Source organism: Phascolarctos cinereus, unplaced genomic scaffold (assembly GCF_003287225.1).
Source record: "Phascolarctos cinereus isolate Bilbo 61053 unplaced genomic scaffold, phaCin_HiC Scaffold_726;HRSCAF=1367, whole genome shotgun sequence".
In the NCBI taxonomy this organism is placed as follows: domain Eukaryota; kingdom Metazoa; phylum Chordata; class Mammalia; order Diprotodontia; family Phascolarctidae; genus Phascolarctos; species Phascolarctos cinereus.
In genome coordinates this window covers 3,120,309-3,144,930 of record NW_027556098.1, presented here as the reverse complement: position 1 = coordinate 3,144,930, position 24,622 = coordinate 3,120,309, and the positions used below count along the sequence as shown (strand labels likewise).

The 24,622-nt window shown below is 38.4% G+C and overlaps 1 protein-coding gene and 1 pseudogene across 2 annotated transcripts in view; one reads left to right on the top strand and one right to left on the bottom strand.

The window, feature by feature from the left end:
- The first annotated feature begins 1,319 nt into the window (after positions 1 to 1,319).
- The window catches only part of SYAP1 (synapse associated protein 1), a 33,303-nt gene continuing 10,000 nt past the window's right edge, over positions 1,320 to 24,622 (top strand). Inside the window, exons 1-5 of one of the 2 annotated variants that reach the window (XM_021007439.2) lie at positions 1,320 to 1,619; positions 9,654 to 9,772; positions 10,716 to 10,782; positions 11,862 to 11,935; positions 17,412 to 17,551. In XM_021007439.2, coding sequence (XP_020863098.1) covers positions 1,442 to 1,619; positions 9,654 to 9,772; positions 10,716 to 10,782; positions 11,862 to 11,935; positions 17,412 to 17,551 — 578 coding nt within the window. In that variant the 5' untranslated portion in view covers positions 1,320 to 1,441. The remainder of the gene's footprint in view (positions 1,620 to 9,653; positions 9,773 to 10,715; positions 10,783 to 11,861; positions 11,936 to 17,411; positions 17,552 to 24,622) is intronic. The other variant, XM_021007438.2, reaches the window with a different exon arrangement.
- Positions 5,840 to 6,362, bottom strand: LOC110222450 (NADH dehydrogenase [ubiquinone] 1 alpha subcomplex subunit 7 pseudogene; annotated as a pseudogene).

The window sequence follows — 24,622 nt, the reverse complement described above, 5'->3', positions numbered from 1 at the left end:
CAAGACATTCACTGGTGACGGACTGGATAACTCTCATTTACCCCTGAACTCTAGTTAACACAGTGATGTAGCAGGCCTAAAACCACACCTCCCTGTGGCCCCCCCTTTTGTGAGCTTTTCCTAGTGAATTCTGGGTAAAACACTTGTGCAGTAGATACAAGAAGTGAATGTTCCTTTAAGAACTGATCACTCCTTAACCACTCCCTAATCCCTCCTTGAATCACCAAGTTAGCATGCTTGAGGAGTTTTATTGTACTTTATTCTACATCACCCTAATAAATGCCTTTCTTGAACTTGGAGACTGTCAAAGTAAATTCTTTCAGGGCACTATTCCTTATCATTTCAGGTAGCACCCCAACATTCTTGGGGTCCACCTTGAACTTATCACCAGTGGCTACAGAGGTCTAAGTGAATTCTTTCACACCTGAACCTCTCTCAAATCTGACTTCAGCAAGACTGCCAGAGGATTCAATGGCATACAAAAAGATTAAGAACACCTTCCTCTTTTCATCTTCTCATCTATTGAGAAACTTGTCCTTCCCTAATTCTTCCAAAAGAGTTCTTTTGACAATGTATGTTCTGATGGAACATAGGCTGTCCATCTGTTGTTATTCTTTGCTTTTCTACCTGCTGAAGGAACTAGGTGGTCAGTGGATGAAGCAATGGGCCTAGAGTCAGGCCGACCTGACAGTCCAAATTTGACCTCACTCACTAGCTATGTGACCCTGGGGAAATCACTTCACCTCTGCCTGTTCCATCATCTGTAAAATGGGGATAATAAGAGCACCCACCTGCCAGGCTTGTGAGGATGAAATGAGATCATAATTGTAAGCTCTATATAAATGTTAGCTATTATTAATTGTAAAGCACTTAACAGTGCCTAGGGCACAGTAAGCACTATATCAATATCATTGTTGTTGTTGTCATTATTATCATTCCTGGGAAGAGCCTGCAGAAGCAAAGAGCAGATGCTCCTAACTGAAGCTTTATTTTTTTCTTTCTCAAATCTTATCACGCTATAGGGACCTCTATATTTGTGTATTTGTCCTGAATCTCCACTCTGTAGACTATTAGTTTCTTAAGGGCAAGGCGTATTTTGGTTTCGGCAGCTCTCGGATGACCTGAGCAAGGGAGTGGCCAATGACGAGGCTACAGAAGGTCATTCCTGCGTCCAAGCCTAAACTCCAGAACAAAGTTTATTGTCATTCACCAATCCTCAAGCCAGCCCGAGTGAACGCCACAACGCTGGCCACGCCGGAAGTGACGTGTAAGACCATAGAGGAGTAGGGGCGGGTAGAGCGGCCGTTCATGTGATCTGAGTCTGAACGGCTTCCGGCGAACTCAGGGAAACTGGCAAGTTGAACCCAGAGGCGGCGGCGGTTGCTGCTACGGGACCCTGGTGACGGGGCTCTCTGCGGTCGCCTGAGGCCGGGCGGGCGGGATGTTGCGGAGTCTGGGCAGCTGGTTTGGCTTGGAACAGGCGTCCGCAGGGGGTGAACCTCCGGCCGGGGGTAGCCCCGAAGAGGCGGCCGAGGCAGGGAATGAGCCCGAGCAGCGTCCGGGGGAGTCGCGGGAAGGAGACGAGGAGCCTCTTCTCCACCAGGCCAAAGGCCTCGGCAGTGAGCATCCCCGGGGCCGGGAGAGCGGGGCGGGGATGGGGGCTGGGATGGGGAAAGGAGGGAGGAGGGCTGTGGGGGCGGGTCGGGGCCACCTCCTCTCCGTCACCGCCCCGCGGGATACATCGGTGCCACTCCCCCCTTCCCGAGCCCGGGCCACGTCCCTGCCGAGAGCTGAAGGAAAGAAAGAAAGAAGTGAGGGAGAGCAGGAGAAAGTCCGGAGGAAAATAAGCGTTTATTAAGCACCTACTGTGTCCCCCGCGTGGAGAAGGGGAGGGGGTGTGTCCCCCGGGGTCGGGACTTGGAGTTGCTCCTGCTGCACCCTGGAGGGGAGGACCACCAGCCCTCCCCCGCCTCCCTCGTGCCCGGGTGCCAGCTGGGGCGGATTTTTCTTAGAAGTTATTTAATGTTTGAGCGCCTTTGATACTCAGGAGCCTGAGCTAGTCACCGGATCCGTGAACGTTTATGAAATTAGTCAGGGCCTAAACTATGATACTGAATCTTAAGTACAGGTAGGAAAGTGGAAGAAAGTGTAGGTCTCGAGCATAGCCTTGCAGGATGGGGAGAGAGCATATTCCAAGTGGGGGGAGGTGTCACCTAGCTTGAAGGATGGTGAAAGGGCATTCCAGGTTGGGAGGGTAGGGAATCACCTAGGACAGGTGACCGGGAGGAGATGGATCGGATTTGATCAGAGAGTTTGGGTTGGACGGCTGTGGGAAAAGATAAGTGGATAGATGGGGGTCACCGAGGACAGGTAAGAGTGCAGTCTTGTATTTTACAGGACTCCAGGAGGAAATGGATCTGACTAGACCAGACAGTTTGGGTTGAACAGCTGTAGAATAGGTAGTTGGATAGGGGAGTGGAACTATATTAAGAAAGGCTTTAAAAACCCAGACAGGCTTTGTTCAGTCGGCTGTACAGTCATTAAAAAGAGAAATCCACGTCTAAAAGCATTTTCATATGTGCAGTGTTCTCGTGTTTATTTCTATAAAATATTAAAAGACCTTCATTGTTACTAGTGCATGTATCTCCAATGTTTTTATGCTTTGATAATAATGAACTGCTTTCTAGACTTCATTTTCTTTTATAACAGACCTTTTTGTGTTAACAAAGAGCTGGGAAATAAGGGCTGGATACCGTTTTGCTGAATTTAATGGGTTTTCCTAATTAGTTTACACATTTGGAGTTCTGTATAGAGATATGTTAACAAGAACCTTGTGGAGTAGATAGTGGTGGATTCTGGTTGTTTATTGATGGCCTTTGCTTCATCTTCAGCTAGGAAAAAAAGTTATCCTGAGTCCTTATCTTTCCTATAACTAAGCGTTGCTCATGAGGCTATCTGATAAAATAATAAAAGACAGTGATCTGGCTGGACATCAACATGCTATTTGCTCCTGAATGCCTTATTTTGATGGTTCAATTGTCAAAGCTATGCTAGAGTGTTCATATTTTAAGTGACCACATGGCCTTTTTCTTCATTGATTAAGATAAGTAGAACTTGCTGCCCTGATATGAAGACTTAACAGATGGATTAAAGGAGCTATTGATTACATACATTTTAATTACTGGTTCTAATGGGCTTTTTTTCCTTTAATATTTTATGTGTTATAAAGATTCTTTCAACAATTGTTTTTCAAGCAACCTGTTCCTTAAGTAGCCTGGAGGCTTGCAAAAGATATAGAAGATTTAGTTTGTGCCCTCAGGGAACTCCTTAAATTAGTTGGCAAAACAAGATATCTGCCAGTCAGATGTTTAATACTTATAAAATTTGAGGCAAGATAGTTTTGTAGGAGAAATAAAAATGGGTTCCTCTCATATGTTTTATCTACTCCAGTAGATCTTCAGTGTTTTAAAATCTTTGCATTTTAACGTATAAGTATTTTTACCTAATTTGTAACTTTATTGGTATAGGTTGCCCATAATTGTTATTTTGTCAAATAGACACTCTTCCAATGCAAATGAACACTTTCTCTGTAAATTATAATCTTCTGAGAGCTGTCTATAGTACTTAGAGGTCAAGTGACTTATTAGGGTTACAGGCAGCCTTATGTGGGACTTAAGCCTTCCTGACACTGGCCCATATATAAGTTAAGTAAAAGTTCTTTCTCAATTTTACCACCTTATTGGATATTGGCTTTGATTTCTCTTTCCATATTTGAGAATTTGATTCAGTCAATAAACATTTATTAAGCCTTTATGTTAGGCACTGTGCAAAGAGCTGGGGATATAAAGAAAGGCCAAAAAAAAAAAAGTTCCTGCTATCAAGGAGCTCAGGGTCTAATGGAGAAGATAACATGCAGATAACTACTTATATGCAAGATATATACAGAGTAGATGACTGGAAGGTAATCTGAGACAGTAGGCGTTGGCATCTTGGTGCAGGAGAAAAGGCTTCCTGCAGAAGGTGGGGCTTGAGCTGAGTCTGGCAGGGGAAAGTAGAGAAGTAGTGGTGAGGAGGCAGAGCTTTCCAAAGGGATAGCCACTGAAAAGGCAGAAAGACAGGAGGTAGAGTGTTTATGTTAGAGTAACAAATAGTCCAGTCTAGCTGGATCATAGAGGATATATGAAAGAGGTCAAAGTGTAGGAAGACAGGAAAGGTAGAAAGGGCCAGGTTCTTAAAAGTTTTAAATGCCAAACCTAAGACTTTATATTTCATCTTGGAGGTAATAAGGAACCACCAGAGCTCATTGAGCAGAAGGATGACAGGGTCAGACTTGTGCTTTAGAAAAATCAGGTTGGCAGCTGAGTGGAGGTTAGTTTGAGTAGGAGGGGCCTTGGGGCAGGGAGACCAGTTAAAATAATTTTGCAATAGTCCAGGTGAAAGGGGATGAGGGCCTGAACTACAGTTGTGGCTGTATAAATGGAGAGAAGGGAAAAGGTATATGAGAGTTAAGCACTACACTGAGAGTTGATTTGTTGTAAAATTCAACACAAACTAACAAATACTTATTAAATGCAGTATAGCATAAAGGATAGAGACCCAGCATAGAAGCCAGGGAGACTCAGGTTCAAGTTTTGCCATTGACCAATACCATGGTAGTATGGCACTGGGCAAGTCACTTAACATCTTAGTGCTGTATGCAAATTGCCAGTCTGCATTGGTGGAGAGAGTTTCCTTATGGGAGTTCCCTACCCCAAGTGAAATCACTGTTCTAGAGAAATCCAAGTGCAGCTCCATAATTATAAAGAATAGATTGTAGCTTTAAGTACAAATCTAAAATGCATAATATGTTAAAGGACTAGAATCCATCAAAGCTAATAATTTAAAAATTATAAGAATATAAGCAATAACTCCTTTAATCATTTGGTGTATCTTGGCGCTACTGTACCAAATTGTGATCATCTTAATCAATGAAGAAAAAGGCCAAGTGGTAATTTTAAATGGGAAGTAGCCTTATCTGTGAAGCTGGATTAAAACAATTGTAAGTGGAAAGAATCTCCTGTCCAAACTACAAAATGATAATCCCAACAAAAGTAGTTACATTTGATTGGATCCATGATCTGAGTTCACATGGACACTCCCTCCAGTGGTACAGATCAAAGTTCATCCATACCTTTTTGTCCTGCATAATTATAGCCAAGCCTCCTCAGTCATCTTCCAGGGAAGCAACCTATGAAGAGAAGTGACCTGGCAATTACTTCTGCAGATGCTGTAGCCCCTAGGGTCTTCTCAGCAGCTAATAAAGAACTCCTACTCAGAAGCTACTAAAGAACTTGTAAAGGAAGGTTCTCACCACCAAAGTCTTTGGCACTGGACAGTGGTCGAAGTCAGAAATAGATAAGGTTTTATCAGTGCAGTTGACATTAAAGAGGTTGCATTACCACATACAGATCCTAAGATCTTACCCTGAGGACTATAGGACCTTTCCATCTGACTTGTAGCAGAAAACTTCCTATTATGTATTGTCATCAGTCATTAGAACTCAAGCTCCTTGAAATCAGGAACTGTCTGCTTTTCTATTTTTATGTATCTCCAATATTTAGTCCAAAATTTTGCACCTAGTAAGTGCTTGATAAATGCTTATTTGTTCATTCTTTTCTATACATTCCCTTAAATCCTCCAGGATATTGGGGTTCCTCCAATACACTAGATACTATAACTAGGTCTTTTTTTAGACACTTCAAAGAACAGTCTAGTACTTGAGCTGTTGATCTGTTATCCTTGACCCACTTCATTTCCTGTTATACCATTTTTTTCATTATCTTTTTTTTTTTAACCAGAGGTCAGTGTATTTATCGTGTATTAGGATATATGCTTCTCCCCTACCCCAAGATAAAATATTATGATATAATGTTCACTGTGTGATCCTCCTTGATGCCTCTGCGGCTGAGCTCATGACTTCAAGATAGTCCCCTAAAGACACAATCTCTCAGCATCTGCATGTCCATCTTCCCATGTCCATTTCACAAATACGGTTCATCCTTTGACAGTTCCCACTTTTTCAAGGGGGGTCCTGGTATCATTGGCTTTTTCCCAGAAGTTGTCATAGTCTCATTTGAACAGGAAGACCAGACTCAAAAACTTTCACAGTAGACATTATGATTGAAGGAGGAGAAGCTTGTCGACGTCCATCACAAGTGCAGTAGTAATTGTTTGAAAACTTATGGCTAGGACCCACTGGCAGCTTAGGAGGTGGCTGAGTTCTCTTAGCTATCTCCTGGTAATGTAACTGCAATTTCACTTGGAGATTACGCCCGGAGGCCGCATTCCCTGAGCCACTGGATGAAGCCAGTGGCCGATGCCATCTTGTATCCAGGCTCTTCATTATCTTTTTTATGGTACTTCATGTGCACAGAATTAAGCATATGCCGCCGCCTGCGTAATTCCAACCATGGATACATTTCTGCATTGCCCTTTTGGTCACTTACAATTTAGATTCTTCTGAGATTATGGAGTTCCAAGATTTGCTTCACTATAGCTTTTTAGTAGCTCTTTAGCCACACTGGGGAGATAGTGAAAGTTAGTTATACTGCAGTAAACTTTAAAATACCCTTTATCTATGTTCAGTGCTTTATAATGTATAGGAAGCATAATATTCATCATAGCTCTCTTTTTGGTAGCAAAAAAAATGGAAACAAGGTGGTTATCCATCAACTAGGGAATGACAAAACAAAATTTGACGTGAATGATGTAATATTATTGTACTGTTAAAAATAGACATGAATTGATGCATAGTGGAAAAAGTAAACTGAGAGAATATGTACAATAACAATGATAATACTTAAAAAGTCAGACCAAACACTTGACACTTACTAGCTGCCTGATCCTGGGTGAGTCATTTAGCCCCAATTGCCTAAAAATAAAAATAAATAAAGTGAAGTGATAATACTTAAAAAGCAGTTGAATTCTGATGGATTGTAATGAATAATCTTCATCCCAAAGAGCTGATAGGGTAACAAATACCTTCCATAAAGAGGTGTAGAGTGAGTGATTAGTGAAGTGCATGTAAGTAACTATCATATTGTATTTGAGAGAGGTTTGAGCTAGCCCTTGAAGTGTGGGTAGGAATTAGTCAAGTGGGACTGGAAGGGAAGGTCCTTGAAGAAGTCAAAAGGGTGGGAGATATCAAGAGGGAAGATAGGGGAAGGACCAGAGTAGTAGGGGTTAGTTTGGTGCTCCGTAGCACTGATTCCTTCATAGACCCAAAAGAGAATGTGGACCAAGGAGAAGTTATTGGACTTGACAAATTGGGCGTTATTGATGACCTTTTGGAGCATAGTTTCAGCAGTCAAGATGAAAGCCACATTTTCATGCTTTAAGGAATTAGTGATAGTACATTGGAAAAGAATGGAATTTGGAGTCAGGATCTAGATTTTAAATCTTAGAGTTGCTGCTTACTGCCTTTGTTACCTGAGTCAAGTCACGTAACTTCTCAGGGCCTCACTTTGCTCATCTGCGAAATGAAGAGGTTCAACTCTAGACTCCTTTCTGCATCTCATGAACCTATGAGTGGGTAAGGCAGAAATGAAAGCAGCGGTTGAGAAATGTAGTGGTGAAAAAAAAAAAGAAATAGGATGATATCTAAAGAGGCAATTGGACTAGCCATACTTGAAATTCTGATTCCTACCTTAATGCCTTGTCCATACACACGCTTTCACCAAAGCCTGGACCAACCCTGTTGCCTTTTCCTCCATGAAGTTTTCCCCGATATCTTCCCCTCCCCACCCTCCATGTCTAATTCTTAGTATTCTCAAAATGATCAGTTTTACCTTTTATTTACTAATCTGTGTGTACGTCTCTAGAATGGAAATTCCTTGAAGAAAGTCATCATTTTGGTCACATAGTAGATGATCATAAATGTTTGTTTTGAATTGGATTAAGTGAAGGTTTTGTGCAGAAGTAAGTTGCTAACAGAGAAGAGAGTGAATATGCCAAAGAGAGGGGACATTTTGAGGGAGCAAAAAGGCCTGAGATTCAAATACATGAGGGAAAGAAGTAGAAAGGAGGAGGGACATACTCTTGGTGAAAAGGACGGGGAAAGAAGTTTGGGGTTAGAGAAGAGAGAAAAGTAAAGAATTCATGCCTTATGGTATAGATCTTTATTAGTAGTAAAGTAAGAAATGAAGGGAAAGCTGAGAGTGAAGGGAAGAGGTAAGGATGGGAGCTTGAGTAGAGTAAGGAAAGTTTGCCATAGCTGTTGTGGTAAGTTTACTTGGCAATCAAAAAGAAATCTAATTAATTCGCAGTTGTATTTGCCTGAAAGCCTGACTAAAGGCAAAAAGTTTGTTGGATTTCTTTTAAACCCAGCTTGAATTTTTGTTCTTATGATTGAATGTTGAATGTGCTATCAGTTAATATCATACTACATGGCTTACAGGTCATGGAATACCACAATCACCAAAGAATTGGAGAGGCACATGTAAGGAAATTGCTTCTGCAACAAAGCTTGGTTAAGATTACAGGACAGCTCTGGTGTTCCTCTGCTACCCCAGAATGGCAAGAGAACTGGCCTGTGGGCTCTGCCTTCTCTGGAGGACACGAACAGGAATATGTTGGAATGGACAGGCTGGATGGTTTGCATTCTGAGGAGATGGCAGGCTCATACCCATAAGATCACACACTAGCATAATGGTAGTAATGCATACAGATGTACATATGTTAAATAGGCACATACCTCTCCTCCCCCCTTAACTAAACAAAAATAACTGAACTACAGTGTTTCCTTGTTCCTTTTTATTTGTTTGTATAGCCTCTGTTGTAGTTCTATGCTCAGCATGTCTTAGTTGGATTTTTGTAGTAGCCTCCTAATTGGCTTTTCTGCCTACAATCTCATTACTCTCCTTTTCATCCTATACACACACCTGTCAAATTCATACTCCTAAAACAGATATTACAGCATCACTCTTCCAACTATACACATACTCAGAAATCTTCAGTGGTTCATTTGCCTTGAGAAGAAAGAAGTACCTCAGCCTGGCATTTAAAGCCTCTCTCTGAAATTCCCTCCCTTCTCTCAGTCTCCAGGGAGTCTTACCTCCTTTCAAAGCACAGCTTAGTTGCCTTCCTAAAAAAGACCTGTGTTGAGGGGCAGCTAGGTGGTGCAGTGGATAGAGCACCCGCCCTGAAGTCAGGAGGACCTGAGTTCAGATGTGGCCTCAGACATGTAATACTTACTAGCTGTGTGACCCTGGGCAAGTCACTTAACCCCATTGCCTAGCTTTTTAAAAAAGGAAAAAAAGACCTGTCTTGATGTAGCTATTAGCACTCTCTGTTTCTTGAAATTGATGCACATAGTTTGTATTTACTTATTTGTATGCATTTTGTATCCTTTCTGGAGAATGTAAGTTTCTTGAGGTTAAGGACTATTTAATTTTTGTCTTCCTATTCCCAATGGCTAGTGTAGTTCCTTGCAGATACATAGTAGCAATATAATTTTTTTTATTTTATATGGAAATATCTTTCCTAATCAACAATGTCTTTCAGAATTTTAGATACTTGCAGGTTTTCTTTTGAGAGGAAAAATCATTATTAATCTAGTAAGTAATGTACTTGAATGGAGAGCAGACTAAAGCTTATTTTTTTTTTATCATTGCCAGATTACCTATTTAACTTTGCCACTGCTGCTACAAAAAAGATAACCGAATCAGTTGCTGAAACAGCACAAACAATAAAGAAGTCAGTAGAAGAAGGGAAAATAGATGATATCATTGATAAGGTACTTTTAAATATATTTTGAAAGTTGAACTCCATGAAATTTATCATATCTGAATTATTCTAACTATATCGTTTTGTTTTTTTAAGTCCAAAATAAAATGTCCCACATATTCTGATATTTTATAATTTTGCTTAGTGCTGGGATCCTTGAGTTTTGTTGTTGTTGTTTTGCTCATTTGTGCAAAATTGTTTAAAATACAAATTACCATTTTAATAATTTCAGCCATCATTTTACAATTTAATTTTTTTATTTAAAATTTTATAATTTAGTTCTTTAATGTTATTTCAGATCCCAAACTATATTTTCATCCCTGTGCATAATCAAATAACAGGTTTCTTATGTACTTGGAAGTCGTAGCCCAGTGTAATCAATTCCAAATTGGAAGTTTGTTTACATTAATTGAAACAAATAAGGTATTGTCTAAAGCTTAGGAATCTTGTTTTATACTGAGATTTCCACACACACACACACACACACACACACAATATTATATGTAAATCAGTGAATTTTAGTGCAAGTCACAGTGTTTGAAGTCAGAAGAGCTAGGTTTGAGATTGAGCTGTACTACTTACTAGGTAAATTGTATAGCTACTTCACCAATTAGAGGTCTGGTTTCTGCATCTATAAAATGGTAACACTTGTACAACCTATCTCATAGGGATATCATAAGAAAAATTATTTTTTAATGTATTTAAGAAGTTGCATAGAAATGTAATATTTTAAATATTAAATACTCAGTAATTTTGTTTATGCATGGGGGAAGAAAATCCTCAAAAAATGTATTCTCAAGCTTAAAAATACTGTGTACTTTTTATTCTGTTTTAGGAAGAAAAGATTTGCTTTTTTCTCTACTTAGGTGAAAAGTCATGTATGTGTGCCTTTATCTAGTCAAGTGTAGTTTGACTATTTTCAAAATAACATGGCTTTTAAATTTTTTTTACAGACAATTATAGGAGATTTTCAGAAGGAACAAAAAAAATTTGTGCAAGAACAACATACAAAAAAGTCAGGTATGATATATATTTATTATGTATTACTTATTAGAACATTAATTTTCCATTTTAAAAACAGTGTTTTCTGGGGGAAATGAAAAGGATTATTTAAAAGTTAGAGTTATTCTAGTTTTCTTTTACCTCTCAGCATATATAATTTGGATACAAAAGTTTTAGGCACATTCCTGCCTAGAAATAGCTTTATTTTGGCTAGATGATGATGTCCCCTTTATAATCTCACACTAAAGTAAATATAGTTTAAGTTCTTATATTCCTTTATAAAGTGGCTTAGCTCACAATTTTACCGCTTGGTGGTGCTAAATCAAAACTAGTTTATTTTTGTACTGAGGAAAGACAGTATAAAATATAGCCAATTCATCAATACCAGCCTTTTAAAAAACAGTGATCACTGCCCTATAGTTAACATTTTGGCCAGTTGCCACTAAGGGTATGTTTTGCTGCAGTGAGACTGAAGTTGATTAAATTAGTTGGATGCCCTGAGTGAAGACATCTATTTTTTATTGCAGGAAAAGAGAGGTCATCTTCTAGGGGGTGCGTGTTGGGAGAGGTGGGTCATTGATAAATTGGGTGTGTTTGGGATTAGTCTATATCCCTCAGGTAGCTGGGATCTCTGGTACTCATGTAGTCCAGGGCAGAATGTAACTCGAGAAGTTTAATTCTTTAATTATTTTTAGCTCAGTTCAGTGTTTTGTTTTCTCTTTGGCTATTTCTTTGTTTAGTTCGCATTTCTCAAAACTCCTCATAGTTCTTGGTCTTTCAACCTCTTCATTGTTCTTTCCTGTAAGTCAAGTATAGTATCTCTTCTTCAGATTCACATACAGTAGATACAATGCCAATTTAATGAAATTTAAAATTGTTTATAAATAGAACACACTAATTATTATTGTAGTACATATATATATAATTTATAAATAAGTAAATACATGTATACCAGGGTGTAGTTTCAAAATTTTTTTAAGCAATAGGGGGACATGATCAAAAAAGTTTTACTGGGTATATTGATTTTCTCATTCTTTATTTTGTATAATTAGTATAATTCACTTCTCATCATGACCATTTTGTTTTTTAACTTATAGAAGCAGCAGTGCCTCCGTGGGTTGACAGCAATGAAGAAGAAACAATTCAGCAACAAATATTGGCCTTATCTGCAGTAAGTTTTTTGTTGAGACAAACATGAGTGATCATCTTCCATGCCACATGTGTGATCATATGCAGTTTTCACTCAACAAACATTTCTCTCTCCTTATATTGACTGAATGTTCTGTGGTATCCAAAGTGTAGATACTAATTTCTTCCAACTTTAAGTTATATGTAAGATTTCTCTTAAGTATTATTTGAAGAAAAGAGACACATCAATATAGCGGATAGTTATAGGGAATAGGCTGTGTAGTCAGGAAGTCTTGCATCAGACACTTAGGGATAGAGGTGGCTATGATCCCTGGATGGGTCACTTCAGCTATCAGTGCCTCAGGCAATTCTTAAGACTGTAATTTGAAGGGCAGATGCAAATATGTATTAGTAGAGGAAGTTTCTTCACCTGCAGTTTTTTTATACTAATAAGATCGCAAGCTAGTTCCTCTGATACACCTTTCCTCCCCACCATTGTATTAAAAGAAAATTGGATAGAATCCAAGGGAAAGAGAGGTATAAGATTGCAAGATACAGCTGTAACAAGAGGAAGTATACAAAACTCCAGTAATACAAACTTTTCTTCAGTTCTGAATGAATTCGTTATCTCTCAAGATACGGTGTAACATAAAGCAAGTATCTTATGTAACTCTCAAGTGCAAAACTGCATTTTGCTTTTCTCATTTAATTAATTTTTTAACACGGTGTTTACCCATTAGGCTTTTGATTGATTTGAACATTTCCAGAATATTTTTAACTTCCATATTACATTTGCTTTTAAAAATGGAACACGTCAAAATAAAGATCCTACTATTACATATTTTGATTTTTAGTGCTATTTATATGGGTAGGTATAGCTGAGGCACATTAATCCATAAAATTTTCCAGCTCACTCTAAAGTATAATACTTAGATGATCAAAATAAATGACGTCTTCTTTTTTAAAAAGATGTAAAATATTACTCTTAATAATTTTATCGATTTGTAAGGCAGACATAATTCTGTATATCGAGGACTGCCCATCTAATTTCAGTAGGTTTCTGTCCTACCTTCTCCCTAAATGACATTTAAAATCCCCATAAATCAGTGGTCTTCAAACTTTTTTGATCATGTCCCGCTATTGCGTAAAAAAATTTTGAAACTACACCCTTGTGTGTGTGTGTGTGTGTGTGTGTGTGTGTGTGTGTGTGTGTGTATTATTTATAAATTATATGCATGTACTACAATAATAATAATTGTGGGCTTATAAAGCTATAGGCATTTAAAAAATGAAATAATATTTGGTTCCAGTGTCAATTGTGAGCCACTGAAGTTTATTAAGTAGAAGAGTGTCATGGTCACACTTGTGCTTCAGGAAAATCACTTTGGCAGCTATATGGAGAATAGAGCAAAGAAGAGAGACTTGAAGCAGGAAGATTGGTTAGGAGACTTTTAGAAATAGGGCCTGAGGGAAATCTAGTGTCTTTAAAAGAGTATCTGGAAAGAGTTTTGTGATCGTGTTCTATAATTGAAAATAAATATAATATAAGGTAAAGTGCAGTGGGGGCAAAACAGAAATCCAGACAGGGCATGCTAGGATAATTTGATGAGGAAGAAGGCACTCAGCTCGGAGAATCAGGAAATGCTTTATATAGAGATGGTTAGTACCTGAGCAGAACTTTGAAGTCAAGAAGGAAATTGGTAGACAGAGGGATGAGGATAAAGGGTGTTTTCGTCATTAGGAACAGTCCATGCAAAGGCCTGAAGGTAAGAGATGTTGTAAGTTAGTCATCTACTTTATCTGAAATGTAGACTTTAGGAAGGGGAAAAAAACATTTTTTAAGCACATGCTACATGCTATGCTGTCTTCTAAAAGCTTTACAGATATCTCATTTTATTCACACAGTAACCCTAGGAGGGAAGTGATGTTATTATCCCCATTTTACAGGTGAGGAAACTGAGGCAAACAAGTTAAATGACTTGTTAGAATCACACAGCTAGTAAGTATCTGGGTCACATTTGAACTCAGGTCTTACTGACTCCAGGCCCAATGCTCTATCTACTCTGCCACCTAGCTGCCTCAGAAAGAGAGAGTAATATGAAAAAATGCTAGAAAGGTAAATTGGAGCCAGATTATAGGGGGCCTTAAGTGCAGATTGAGGAAATTCAATTTTGTCCTGAAGACAACAGGGAATCATTAAGGTTTTTGAAAGGGGGAGTGACACTACCATACCTGTGCTTTAGCAATATTCTTTTGGCCACTTTGTCTTATTGAGAGAAACAAGACACAGGGACCCCAATTAAGATGGTAATATGATAATGCAGATGAGGTAGTGACGGCCTATGCTAAGGGATTAGCCATGTTTATTAGCAGAAAAGAAATGTCTTCAAGATCAGGACTTGACAGCTGATTGGATTTAAGAGGTAAAGAAAGGGAAGAGACAAAGATAATTGCAGTTACAAATCTGGGTGACTAGGAAGATGGTGGCACTTAACAAAATTAGGAAAGTTTGGAGAAGGGACAAGATTTAAAGAGAAAGTTGATGACAGTTTAGGTACCAGCAAAATATTCAGGTGGAAGGGACAGCTAGGTAACACGCCAGCCCTGGAATCAGGAGTTCAAATTTGGTCTCAGACACTTACTAACTGCATGACCTGGGGCAAATCACTTAACCCCAGTTGCCTTTAAAAAAAAAAAAGACATGCAGGTGGAGATATCTAGCAAGACAATAAGAAATTGGAACTGGGCATATAGATTTGGAAGTCATCTGCATAGAGGAAATAGTTCAACCCCAGAAAATAAATGAGAACGTGAAAAGGGAGAACACAAAAAGAGGAGTACCTAGAGCAAAGCCTTAGAAAACACCCTACTTTAGAGGAGGGGAAAGGCATTGAACCAGACTGGTAAGTCAGATCTGGGTCAGATACATTAGGGAAGAACACCCAGATAAGTAGGAAAGAGCCATTCTGGTGGAATGAGAAGATCAGAAGAAGGAGAAAAGAGAAAGTAAATGGCCCTTTCAAGGAGTTTAGCCACAAAAGGCAAAAGAGATATGGAACAGTAGTTAGCAGGGATAGAAGGAGCAAGTGTGGGTTTTTCAGGATGAGGGAGGCCAGCACACGTAGAGAATGAGCCAGTAGATAAGGATATAGTAGATAAGAGGAGGTAGTGTGTTGGAGGAGATGGGAGGAATAAGGCCAACTCATCACGTCAGACAAGGGTGAAGTAGGAACTAGTGACAGAAGGTATAGTAGTGATATGAGAGAAGAAGATGGAGCTCACAATTAATGGCCTCAGTTTTTTTCTGTAAAATATGAGGTAAGGTGAGCTAAGGGGATGGGGAAAGGGGGAGCCATGAGAGATTCGAGGAGAGAAGAAAAAGTTTTGAACATCTGATCATTTGCCTATTGAGAATGGCTCTTATTCTTATATATTTATATTAATTTCCTATATATTTTGTATATCAGACTATCAGAAATTCTCTCTAAAGATTTCCAAGTTTATCATCTCCCTTCTCATTTCAACTTCATTGATGTTATTCGTGCAAAAGTTTTTCAGTTTTATATAATCAGAATTGTCCATTTTACCTTCTGTGATCCTCTCTGTCCCTCGTTTGATCAAGAACTCTTACCCTGTCCATAATTTTGAAAAGTATTATTGCCTTCCTTACATTTATAATTTGTTTATGATATGACATTTTATATCTAGGTCACATAGTCATTTGGAATTTATTGTGGTATATGATGTGAGATATCATTTGAGGTCTAATTTCCCTCAGATTGCTTTCAGATTCTCCAAGGAAATGATTTCTAATCAGTGTGGTGACCTGATAATTTTCATAGGTAGAACAGAAAGATGGAAAATGATAGTCATAGGGGAGAAAAGATGGGAAGAGATAGGATTAAGGGCCCTGGTAGAGAAGGATGGCATTGATAAAATAGAAGGACAGCCTTATCCTCTGAAACTACAAGTAAGGAGATAAAGTAAAGGTTTGAAGCTTTGAAGTGTGCAGAACTAGAGATGAGAGTTTGTGATAGCCTCAGTTTTCTTGGTAAAGGAGATGCTAGCCCAGGTGCAGAGATGGGCATTAGGGTGGTGTTGCGGCATTGCAGAGAAGGTTTGAACAAGCTGCTTTTGGAAATGTGTTAAGGAGTGGATAGAAGGTAAAAGGGAGGGAATAAGCGTTTATATATCACCTACTTTGTGTCCAGCACTGTGCTAAGGGCTTTTTACAAATAATAATCTCATTTGATTCTCTCAACAATTCTAAGAGTTAGATGCTATTATTATCCCCATTTTACAGTTGAGGAAAAGTGATACAAACAGAGGTGAAGTGACTGCCTTGGGATCACACAGCTAGTAAATGTCTGAGGAAGAATTTGAACTCAGGACTTCCTGACTCCAGACTCAGTAGTCTATCCACTGTGCCACCAGCTACCTCCAAAAGGTTTCTGTGCAATGGTGATTGCCCAGTTTTGGCTGATCTTTGACAAAGCTATAACCAAATTGAAACTTAGGTTCTATATTAAGTGAAGCTTGTTGAAATGAAGTGAATATGACTTAATTTTACAGGATTTGACAGATTTTACAAGTCCACATTTAGTGGCTTAGCTTATAAAGGGTGACATTCATAATTCTTTATTTTAATATGTTGAATTTGATATCTATCATTTTGAAAATGTTATATTCCCATTTTGTTAATTTTGGGGGTAGAGTTCTCTTAATATGTATTTTGTGTATCAACTGTTGTTTAATAAAAATGGAATTACATAAGATAGCTTAGAAAGCAAAATTCAACAGTGTGAAAAAGAATTCTCATAAAATTATTAGTGTTTGCACGTATTTTTAATGTGGCTGATTCATGGTAGATGAGTTTAGTGATGAAAAGGGCAAAAGAATACAAATGTAAGATGGTGGAAGATTATCCAAATATTTTCATTGTTGCTCCTTTACTACTTTTCCACAGCTCTACATTCTGTAAAGTTTTTTACTGTGCACAAAGTAATTTAATAGAGTGAAAGAAGACTATGAAGGAGAAAATCCAGCTATTCATTTCACTTTTTTCTATAAGGTACCCCAAAAGTCAGTGCATTTTGAAATTTTAATAGCTTAATTATTTAAGACTGCACTACAACTTCGGGGGCACTCTGTATAAATTGAGGCAAATAGCTTTAACATATACAGTATAAATTATAAAGTATATACATATATAAATTCAGTATATATCATGCAATAGAAATGTTTTTGAAACATTCTGAAACTAAATGATAATATAGTAATTATTTATATAAGTTGTGAAACAAGAGGATGTCCATATTTGACAAAAACTTGACTTCCCCCTTTTATTAAGAATAAATTTTCTAACAGGATTATGTGCTTTTTATATCAATTTTTCCTTTGTACAGTTAGCTTAAGCAAAGTTTGCTGTTCTTCTGGTTAGATGAAATATTTGGCTTAATCAAATATTGTTTTATATTAATTTTATTCTTTGTATTTCTTTGTCTTTCTATTAATTAAAGGACAAAAGAAACTTCCTGCGTGATCCGCCAGTGGGTGTTCAGTTTAATTTCGACTTTGATCAAATGTATCCTGTTGCTATGGTAATGCTTCAAGAAGATGAACTGCTGAACAGAATGAGATTTGACCTTGTTCCTAAACAGTAAGCAGCATATACTTAAATTAAAATTTCCTAACTCATCTTTTTTGTAGTTATTCTTAAATGCCTCTTATTATTTAGTACTACCTTGAATTGCCAAATGAGCACTTATGTGTTATTGGAAAATGTTTATTTCAATGTGACAAATCAGAATTGTTGTGCTACAGTGACCTTTTGGGATTATCTAGTGTGAAAACTTCATTTTATAAATAAAAAAACTGAGGTCTATGGAGATTGCTTGAGAGTCTGTCACTACTGAGTGGCAGAGGTGAGACTATTTCCCTTTTTTTGTCATGTGTCTGAGCAAACCACTCCTAGTTCCTTATTGCTTTGCACTCTATTGTAGTTGGTACCCAATTATTGTTTATTGAATTGAATTATTAAATGTCCCTCATATGTTGTGGTTGTCAGATATCTTCCTCTCCATGCAGGTTTCTTCCCTGGAAACACTTGTTTGCTAGTGTCCCTCTTAAAATATGGTGCCCAGAACTGAAGGAAGTATTCTAGAAGTGGTCTAAAAAAACCAAAATAGAACAGAAGTAGTTATCTCCCGACGACTGTAAAGTCCATGAAGGCAGGGACCACATCTAAATTGTTGGCTGTACCAGGCACTGCTAGATGTAGGGAATACAAAGACAAGCTTCCAGAGAAAGAGGCTGGTATTGTATTATGGGGAATACAACAAAGTATATACAGAGCAATTTCAAGAGGAGAACATCAGTATCAGCTGTCGGCATTGGGCAGAGCTTTGTGTTGGAGTGACCCCTGGAGTGCTTTGAAAGGAGCTGCAGGTAAGGAGTGTATTCCAGATATGGGGTGCCGCCTATCCAGAGGCGCAAAAGAAGGGCAGTGTTGCCTGGGGAACAGCTGGTGGGCCAGTTGAGCTGGAATAGACATTATGTGAAGGAGAGTGACAGGAAATGAGGCTAAGAAGGTAAATGGGAGCTAGACCGTAAAGGGCTTCATTTTTGGCCCAGCGTTTATCACAGTTCTTCAGCTGTAATAGGTGCCGTATCAAATAATTGTGGAATAAGCATTTGTGAGTTACATAGACACTGTTTTTCTACTAATGCAACATAAAATTGCACTCACTTTTCTGGCAGTCATCTCATGCCATTCCTCCATAGAAATCTTGCTTAGATTCCTCATCATGATGTGGAGGAGACCCCGGGTTCTCAAAGGCATATATTTTGCCTCTTGTCACGGATGTATTGTGTGTACTATGAAAATGTTTTCCATGCCTGTGGTCAGGTGATCTGTAGCATATGATTGCTATTATCATTTCTTCCTATGTGTTTTCCCCATTTTTAACACCTTGTAGCTAAAGTGGGGATGATAATACCTGTAGTACTTGGAGGATTGTTGTGAGAATCATACAGTAATATATGTAAGTACTTTGCAATCCTTAATAAAGACTTTTTCATTAATTCATCCTAAATATCATATATTGCCCTTCTTGCTTCAAGTCTTTTCCACTTTCCAGTCCCTCCACTTCCAGCTACCAGAGTAATATATAACTAAATCATAGATCTGTTTCACTCTTCCCAGTAAATTACAGAGGCTCCCAAGGAGAAGCAATAACTTAAGATCAAATACAAGCGGCTCTGCATTTAAAACCCCTTACCATCTAACTCCAGCTCAACCTTTCCACATTTATTACTGTCATTCATGCATTCTTTGGTCCAGCTAATCTAACTTTGCACATGACATTTCTTTTGCTATTTCTGTGCTTTTTCATAGAATCCCCCATTCCTGAGCACTTCCAACTCATTTACTTACTTTGATGTGTAGATATCTTCCCTAAAAAAAGGCAAAATCCTTGAGGGTTGACATTGTTTAATTTTTCAATAAGTGAGTTATTAAATGCTTACCATATGCCAGGCACTGTGCTAAGTGCTAGGGATACAAATACAAGGAATGAAACAATTCTTTTTCTCAGGGAACTTACATTAAAAAGAGGGATTCAGTCAGTACCTATATAAGTATAAACAGAATAAATATAAGAAGAATAAATAAAAAGTAGAAAAAGTAGACAAATATAGTTTGGAAGGAAGAGTGGTGCTTGAGCTTCATCTTAGAAAGTAAGATGGAGACAAAGCCCATTCCAGGTGTGGGGAATAGCAAGTGTAAAGATCCAGAGATGGGAGATAGAGTGTAAATGCATGAGGAACAGTGAGGATGCCAGTGGGATTATATTGCAAAGTGCAAGAAGAGAGTAATATCCAGTGAATATAGGAAGATAGAGTGGAACCAGGCTGTAAAGCTCTTTAAAAGCTAAGCAGAGAAATTAATTTTTTTTATTAATTTATTTTTAGTTTTCAGCAATCACTTCCATAAGCTTTGGAGTTTTAAATCTTCTTCCCCTCCCTCCTCAAGACAGCATAAAATCTGATATAGGCTCTATATATACATTCCTATTAAACATTCTCATGTTAGTTATTTTGTAAAGAAGAATTAGAACCAATAGGAGGAACCACAAGAAAGAGGAAACAAAACAAAACATAAGGGAAAAAAAGAGCAAATAGTATGCTTCGATCTTCATTCAAACTCCATAGTTCTGGGACAGCTAGGTGGGGCAGTGGATAGAGCACCAGCTGTGGATTCAGGAGGACCTGAGTTCAAATCTGACCTCAGACACATAACACTCACTAGCTGTGTGACCCTGGGCAAGCCACTTAACCCCATTGCCTAGCCAAAAAAACAAAATAAACTCCATAGTTCTTTCTCTGGATGTGGGTAGCATTTTCCGTCATGAGACTTTTGGAGATGTCTTAGATCCTTGTATTGCTGAGAAGGGCTAAGTCTATCAAAGTTAGTCATCGCACATAGTGGCTGTTACTGTGTACAATATTCTCCTGGTTTTGCTCACTTCACTCAGCATCAGTCCATACAAGTCTTTCCAGGTTTTCTGAAGTCCACCTGCTCATCATTTGTTATAGCACAATAGTAGTCCATTACAGTCATATACCACAACCTTGTTCATATACCACAACTTTGTTCAGCCATTCCACAATTGATGGGCATCCCCTCAATTTCCAATTCTTGGCACAAAAAGAGCTGCTATAAATATTTTTGTACATGTGGGTCCTTTTCCCATTTGTATGATCTCTTTGGGATACAGACCTAGAAGTGCTATTGCTGGGTCAAAGGGTATGTACATTTTTATAACTCTTTGGGCATAGTTCCAAATTGCTCTCCAGAATGGTTGGATCAGTTCACAACTCCACCAACAATGCATTAATGTTCCAGTTTTCCCACATCTTCTCCAGCATTTATCATTTTCCTGTTTTGTCATGTTGGCCAGTCTGATAGATGGTGATGTGGTACCTCAGAGTTGTTTTGATTTGTATTTCTCTAATAGTGATTTAGAGCATTTTTTCATGACTATAGATGGTTTTAATTTCTTCATCTGAAAACTGCCGGTTCGTATCTTTGACCATTTATCAATTGGGGAATGACTTGTATTCTTATACATTTGACTTAGTTCTCTGTATATTTTAGCAATGAGGCACTTATCAGAGACACTGGTTATAAAAATTCTTTCCCGGTTTTCTGCTGCCCTCCTAATCTTGATTGCATTGCCTTTGTGCAAAAACTTTTCAATTTAATGTAATCAGAATTATCCATTTTGCATTTCATAATGTTCTCTATCTCCTGTTTGGTCCTAAATTCTTCTGATCTCCATAAATCTTACAGGTAAACTATTCCTTGCTCTCCCAGTTTGCTTATAGTATCAGCCTTTATATCTAAATCATTAACTGTTTTGACTTTATTTTGGTATATGGTGTGAAATTTTGGTCTATGCCTAATTTCTGCCATACTCTCTTTTCTGGTTTCCCAGCAGTTTTTGTCAAATAGTGAGTTTTTATCCCAAAAGCAGAAGGGAGCCACTGGAGTTTATTGAGTAGAGGAGTGACATGGTCAGATCTGCATTTAAGGGAAATTACTGTGGTGGTAATATGTTAAATGACTGAGGCAGGAAGACCAGTTAAGCTATTGGAATAATCTAGGATAGAGGTGATGAAGGGCTGAACTAATAGGGTCACTATTTGAGAATAGGTAAGGGATCAGATATGAGAAATAATTGTGGAGATAGAAACAGCAAAATTTGGTGACTGGTTGGATATATCAGATGAGGAAATGTGAGGAGTCAAGGATTAATACTGAGGTTATGAAGCTGAGAGACTAGAAGGATTTTGTGCTTTAGACAAAAATAGTGAAGTATAGAAGAGAGAAAGGTGTGGGGGAAAAGATAATGAGTTAAATTGGAAATGTCTTTGGGATTTCCTTTTTGAAATGTCCAGTAGGAAATGAGTGATGCAGTATTGAAATTCAGAGACAAGACTAGGGCTGAATATATACATCTGTAAGTTGTCTGCATAGAGGTGATGATTAAACTCCTGGAAACTGATAAGGTAACCCAGAGAAGGAAGAAAAAGAGCCTCGTACAGAACCTTGCTGAACACTCACAGGTATAGGGTCTGACGTGGATGATAAGCAGTAAAGAGATGGAGAAGGAACAATCAGTTGGATAAGATAATGAACAGGAAAAAGAGTATTCTCATGAAATTCAGGGAAGAGACAGTATCCTGGAAGATCAAGGTGGTCAGCAATATCAAATGCAGCAGACATGTTGAGAAGAATGGGGACTGAGAAAAGGACATTAGATCTGGCAACTAAGAGATCATGGGTAATTTTAAAGAGAGCAGTTGAGTGATAAAGTAAAAAAAAAGCCAGATTTCAAAGGGTTAAAGAAAAAAGAGGGGCAGGTAGGTGGCTTAATGGATAGAGCACAGGCTCTGGAGTCAGGAAGACCTGAGTTCAAATCCGGCCTGAGATACATAACTCTTAATAGCTCTGTGACTCTGGGCAAGTCACTTAACCCCAATTGCCTTGCCGCCACCCCCCCCCAAAAAAAAAGATGCTTCAAGAAATGAAGATATATTTGGATGAGAAAGCGAAGAGAGAGGATGATAGCACGAATCATAGTATCTAGTGGTTTTTTTAAAAGATGGGGGAGACTTCTGCATGTTTGAAGGAAGTAGGTATGGAATTAGCAGATAGGGAAGAATTGAATCTTAGAGGGGAGATGATTGAGGTTGCAGTCTTTGGAAAAGATGGGAGGGGATGGGAAAGGTACAGGAAGAGAGGTCCTTGCTAAGGAGTAGGCCTTACTTCATTGTCAGAGGCTTGGAGGAGGGAGGAGAGTAGGAGATGCTGTCAGTGGTTTTTGAGATGAAGAGAATGGGAGAAAAAAGGGAATTCCTGTGAATGGCCTCAGTGCTCTCAGTAAAGTGAGAAGTGATGTCCTTAGCTGAGAGAGAGTGTGGAGGAAGAGACATGAGGTGCTTGAGAAAAGAGAGCCCAGTTGAAACTGGGTAACATGAATTTATAATGTACTCAGCACAGTACAGTTGTATGCCTTCCTTCAGCTCGGTTTAGATACTCATGAGTAGGGGTAGAAAAGTCACATGATAACAGTTACCTAGGGCTGGGGTTTGGAGAGAGATCAGCAGTAATAGGACAAGAGGATGAGGGATTCAAGAGCAAAGGACAGTGTAGAGTTGAAATGGCCAACTCCAGGGTCAAGTTCGGAAAGAAAGGAAAGAAGTGAGAGCAGAGGTAGTAGCACAAGAAGGTACTGAAATGTGGAGAGATTATAATTCCTTGCTGAGGTCAAAGCATAGGTTTAGGATAACAGAGATGTTAGGTGATTATGATCAGATAGATGAATGTCATAGTTACTCATTAATGAAGCTGAGCACTTATGGGTAATGGAAAGATACACACTATATGAGCATCTCTTGTGTGGCTGAGGTGGAGTGAAGGAAAGTAGGTCATAGGATTTAAGGAAACGAAAGGATTGGAAGGTAGGAGGCTTGAGGGAAAATTAGCATGGGTGTTGAAGTGCTCTGGTATAAGGGCATGAGTTGGGAAAGAGAGGAAGACAGTGAGCCTTGAGAAAGGAAGGAAAATTACATAGGGAACCGATATACCATAGTCATCATGATGTGGCTTCAGAAGAACATTCTGACTGACCAAACTCTAAAGGAGGAGACTTTCTCAAAAGATAGTAGAAAGGAGAAAGTCTGGAAATGGCAGTGAGGATGAAAAGGAGTACTTTGACACTACCTTCAAAACCATTGTGTCCTGGGGTATGAAAGAAGTTTTTGCCAGTATTAAAGAGGATGCCTGGGGTTGTGGTGTCCTCAAAGGAAAGCCAGATCTCAGTGAGGAGCTAGAAGGAGTCTGAAAGAAATCTCACAGTCACCAATGGATTTTGAATGTTTGCTGTGGGTTTGACCCCCAGCCTGTGGTTACAGCACCTGATACAGAGTAGGAACTTAATAAATGCTTGTTGGTTGGTTTCTTAAAGAGATTGTTTTCCTAGTTTCAAACACTGGACTTGGAAGCAGACTTTTAATATATAAATTGGGGAATAACTGTATTTTTTAAATTCCATAAAGTAATGATATCCACAGGTAGGTAATTAAATTTTTTTCAAGGTGAGAAAATTTTCCTGTTTTGTTAATGTTTGCAGTAATCTTTTTAAGAGTGAATGAGCAAATGATCATTAAACTCATTTTATAGGTAGGGATGGGTTTGTTTAAAAGGCTAAGTTGATTTCTCAAAATGTCAAATACAATGACAGAACCATCATAATATCCCCTTTAGCCCTATCTCATCATCCCTTTGCTACACCAGGGCCCTTTAGCAGTAGGGAGTCAATGCTGAATGTTTCTCTGCAATTTGCTGGTAAATAAATATCAAATAAACATTGATTTCCTGGAATGTTCACCTTACTATAGTGATACTTTGTGAATTACAAGTACATATACACACCTTAATTTATTGAATTCTGGTCTCTTCATTCAATTCAATAAACATTTATTAAGCACCTACTATAACACGGGCAGTACAACTAACAAAGTCAGCCCCTGCCCTGAAGGAGCTTACAGTTTTTATGATTCTAAGATTTAAGAGATGGAGCTCAGATTATCATTAAGATCTCCTATCCTAGAAGAGTATTCTTTCCCCTTATTTTCTAATGTAATATTTTTATTTGCTACCATA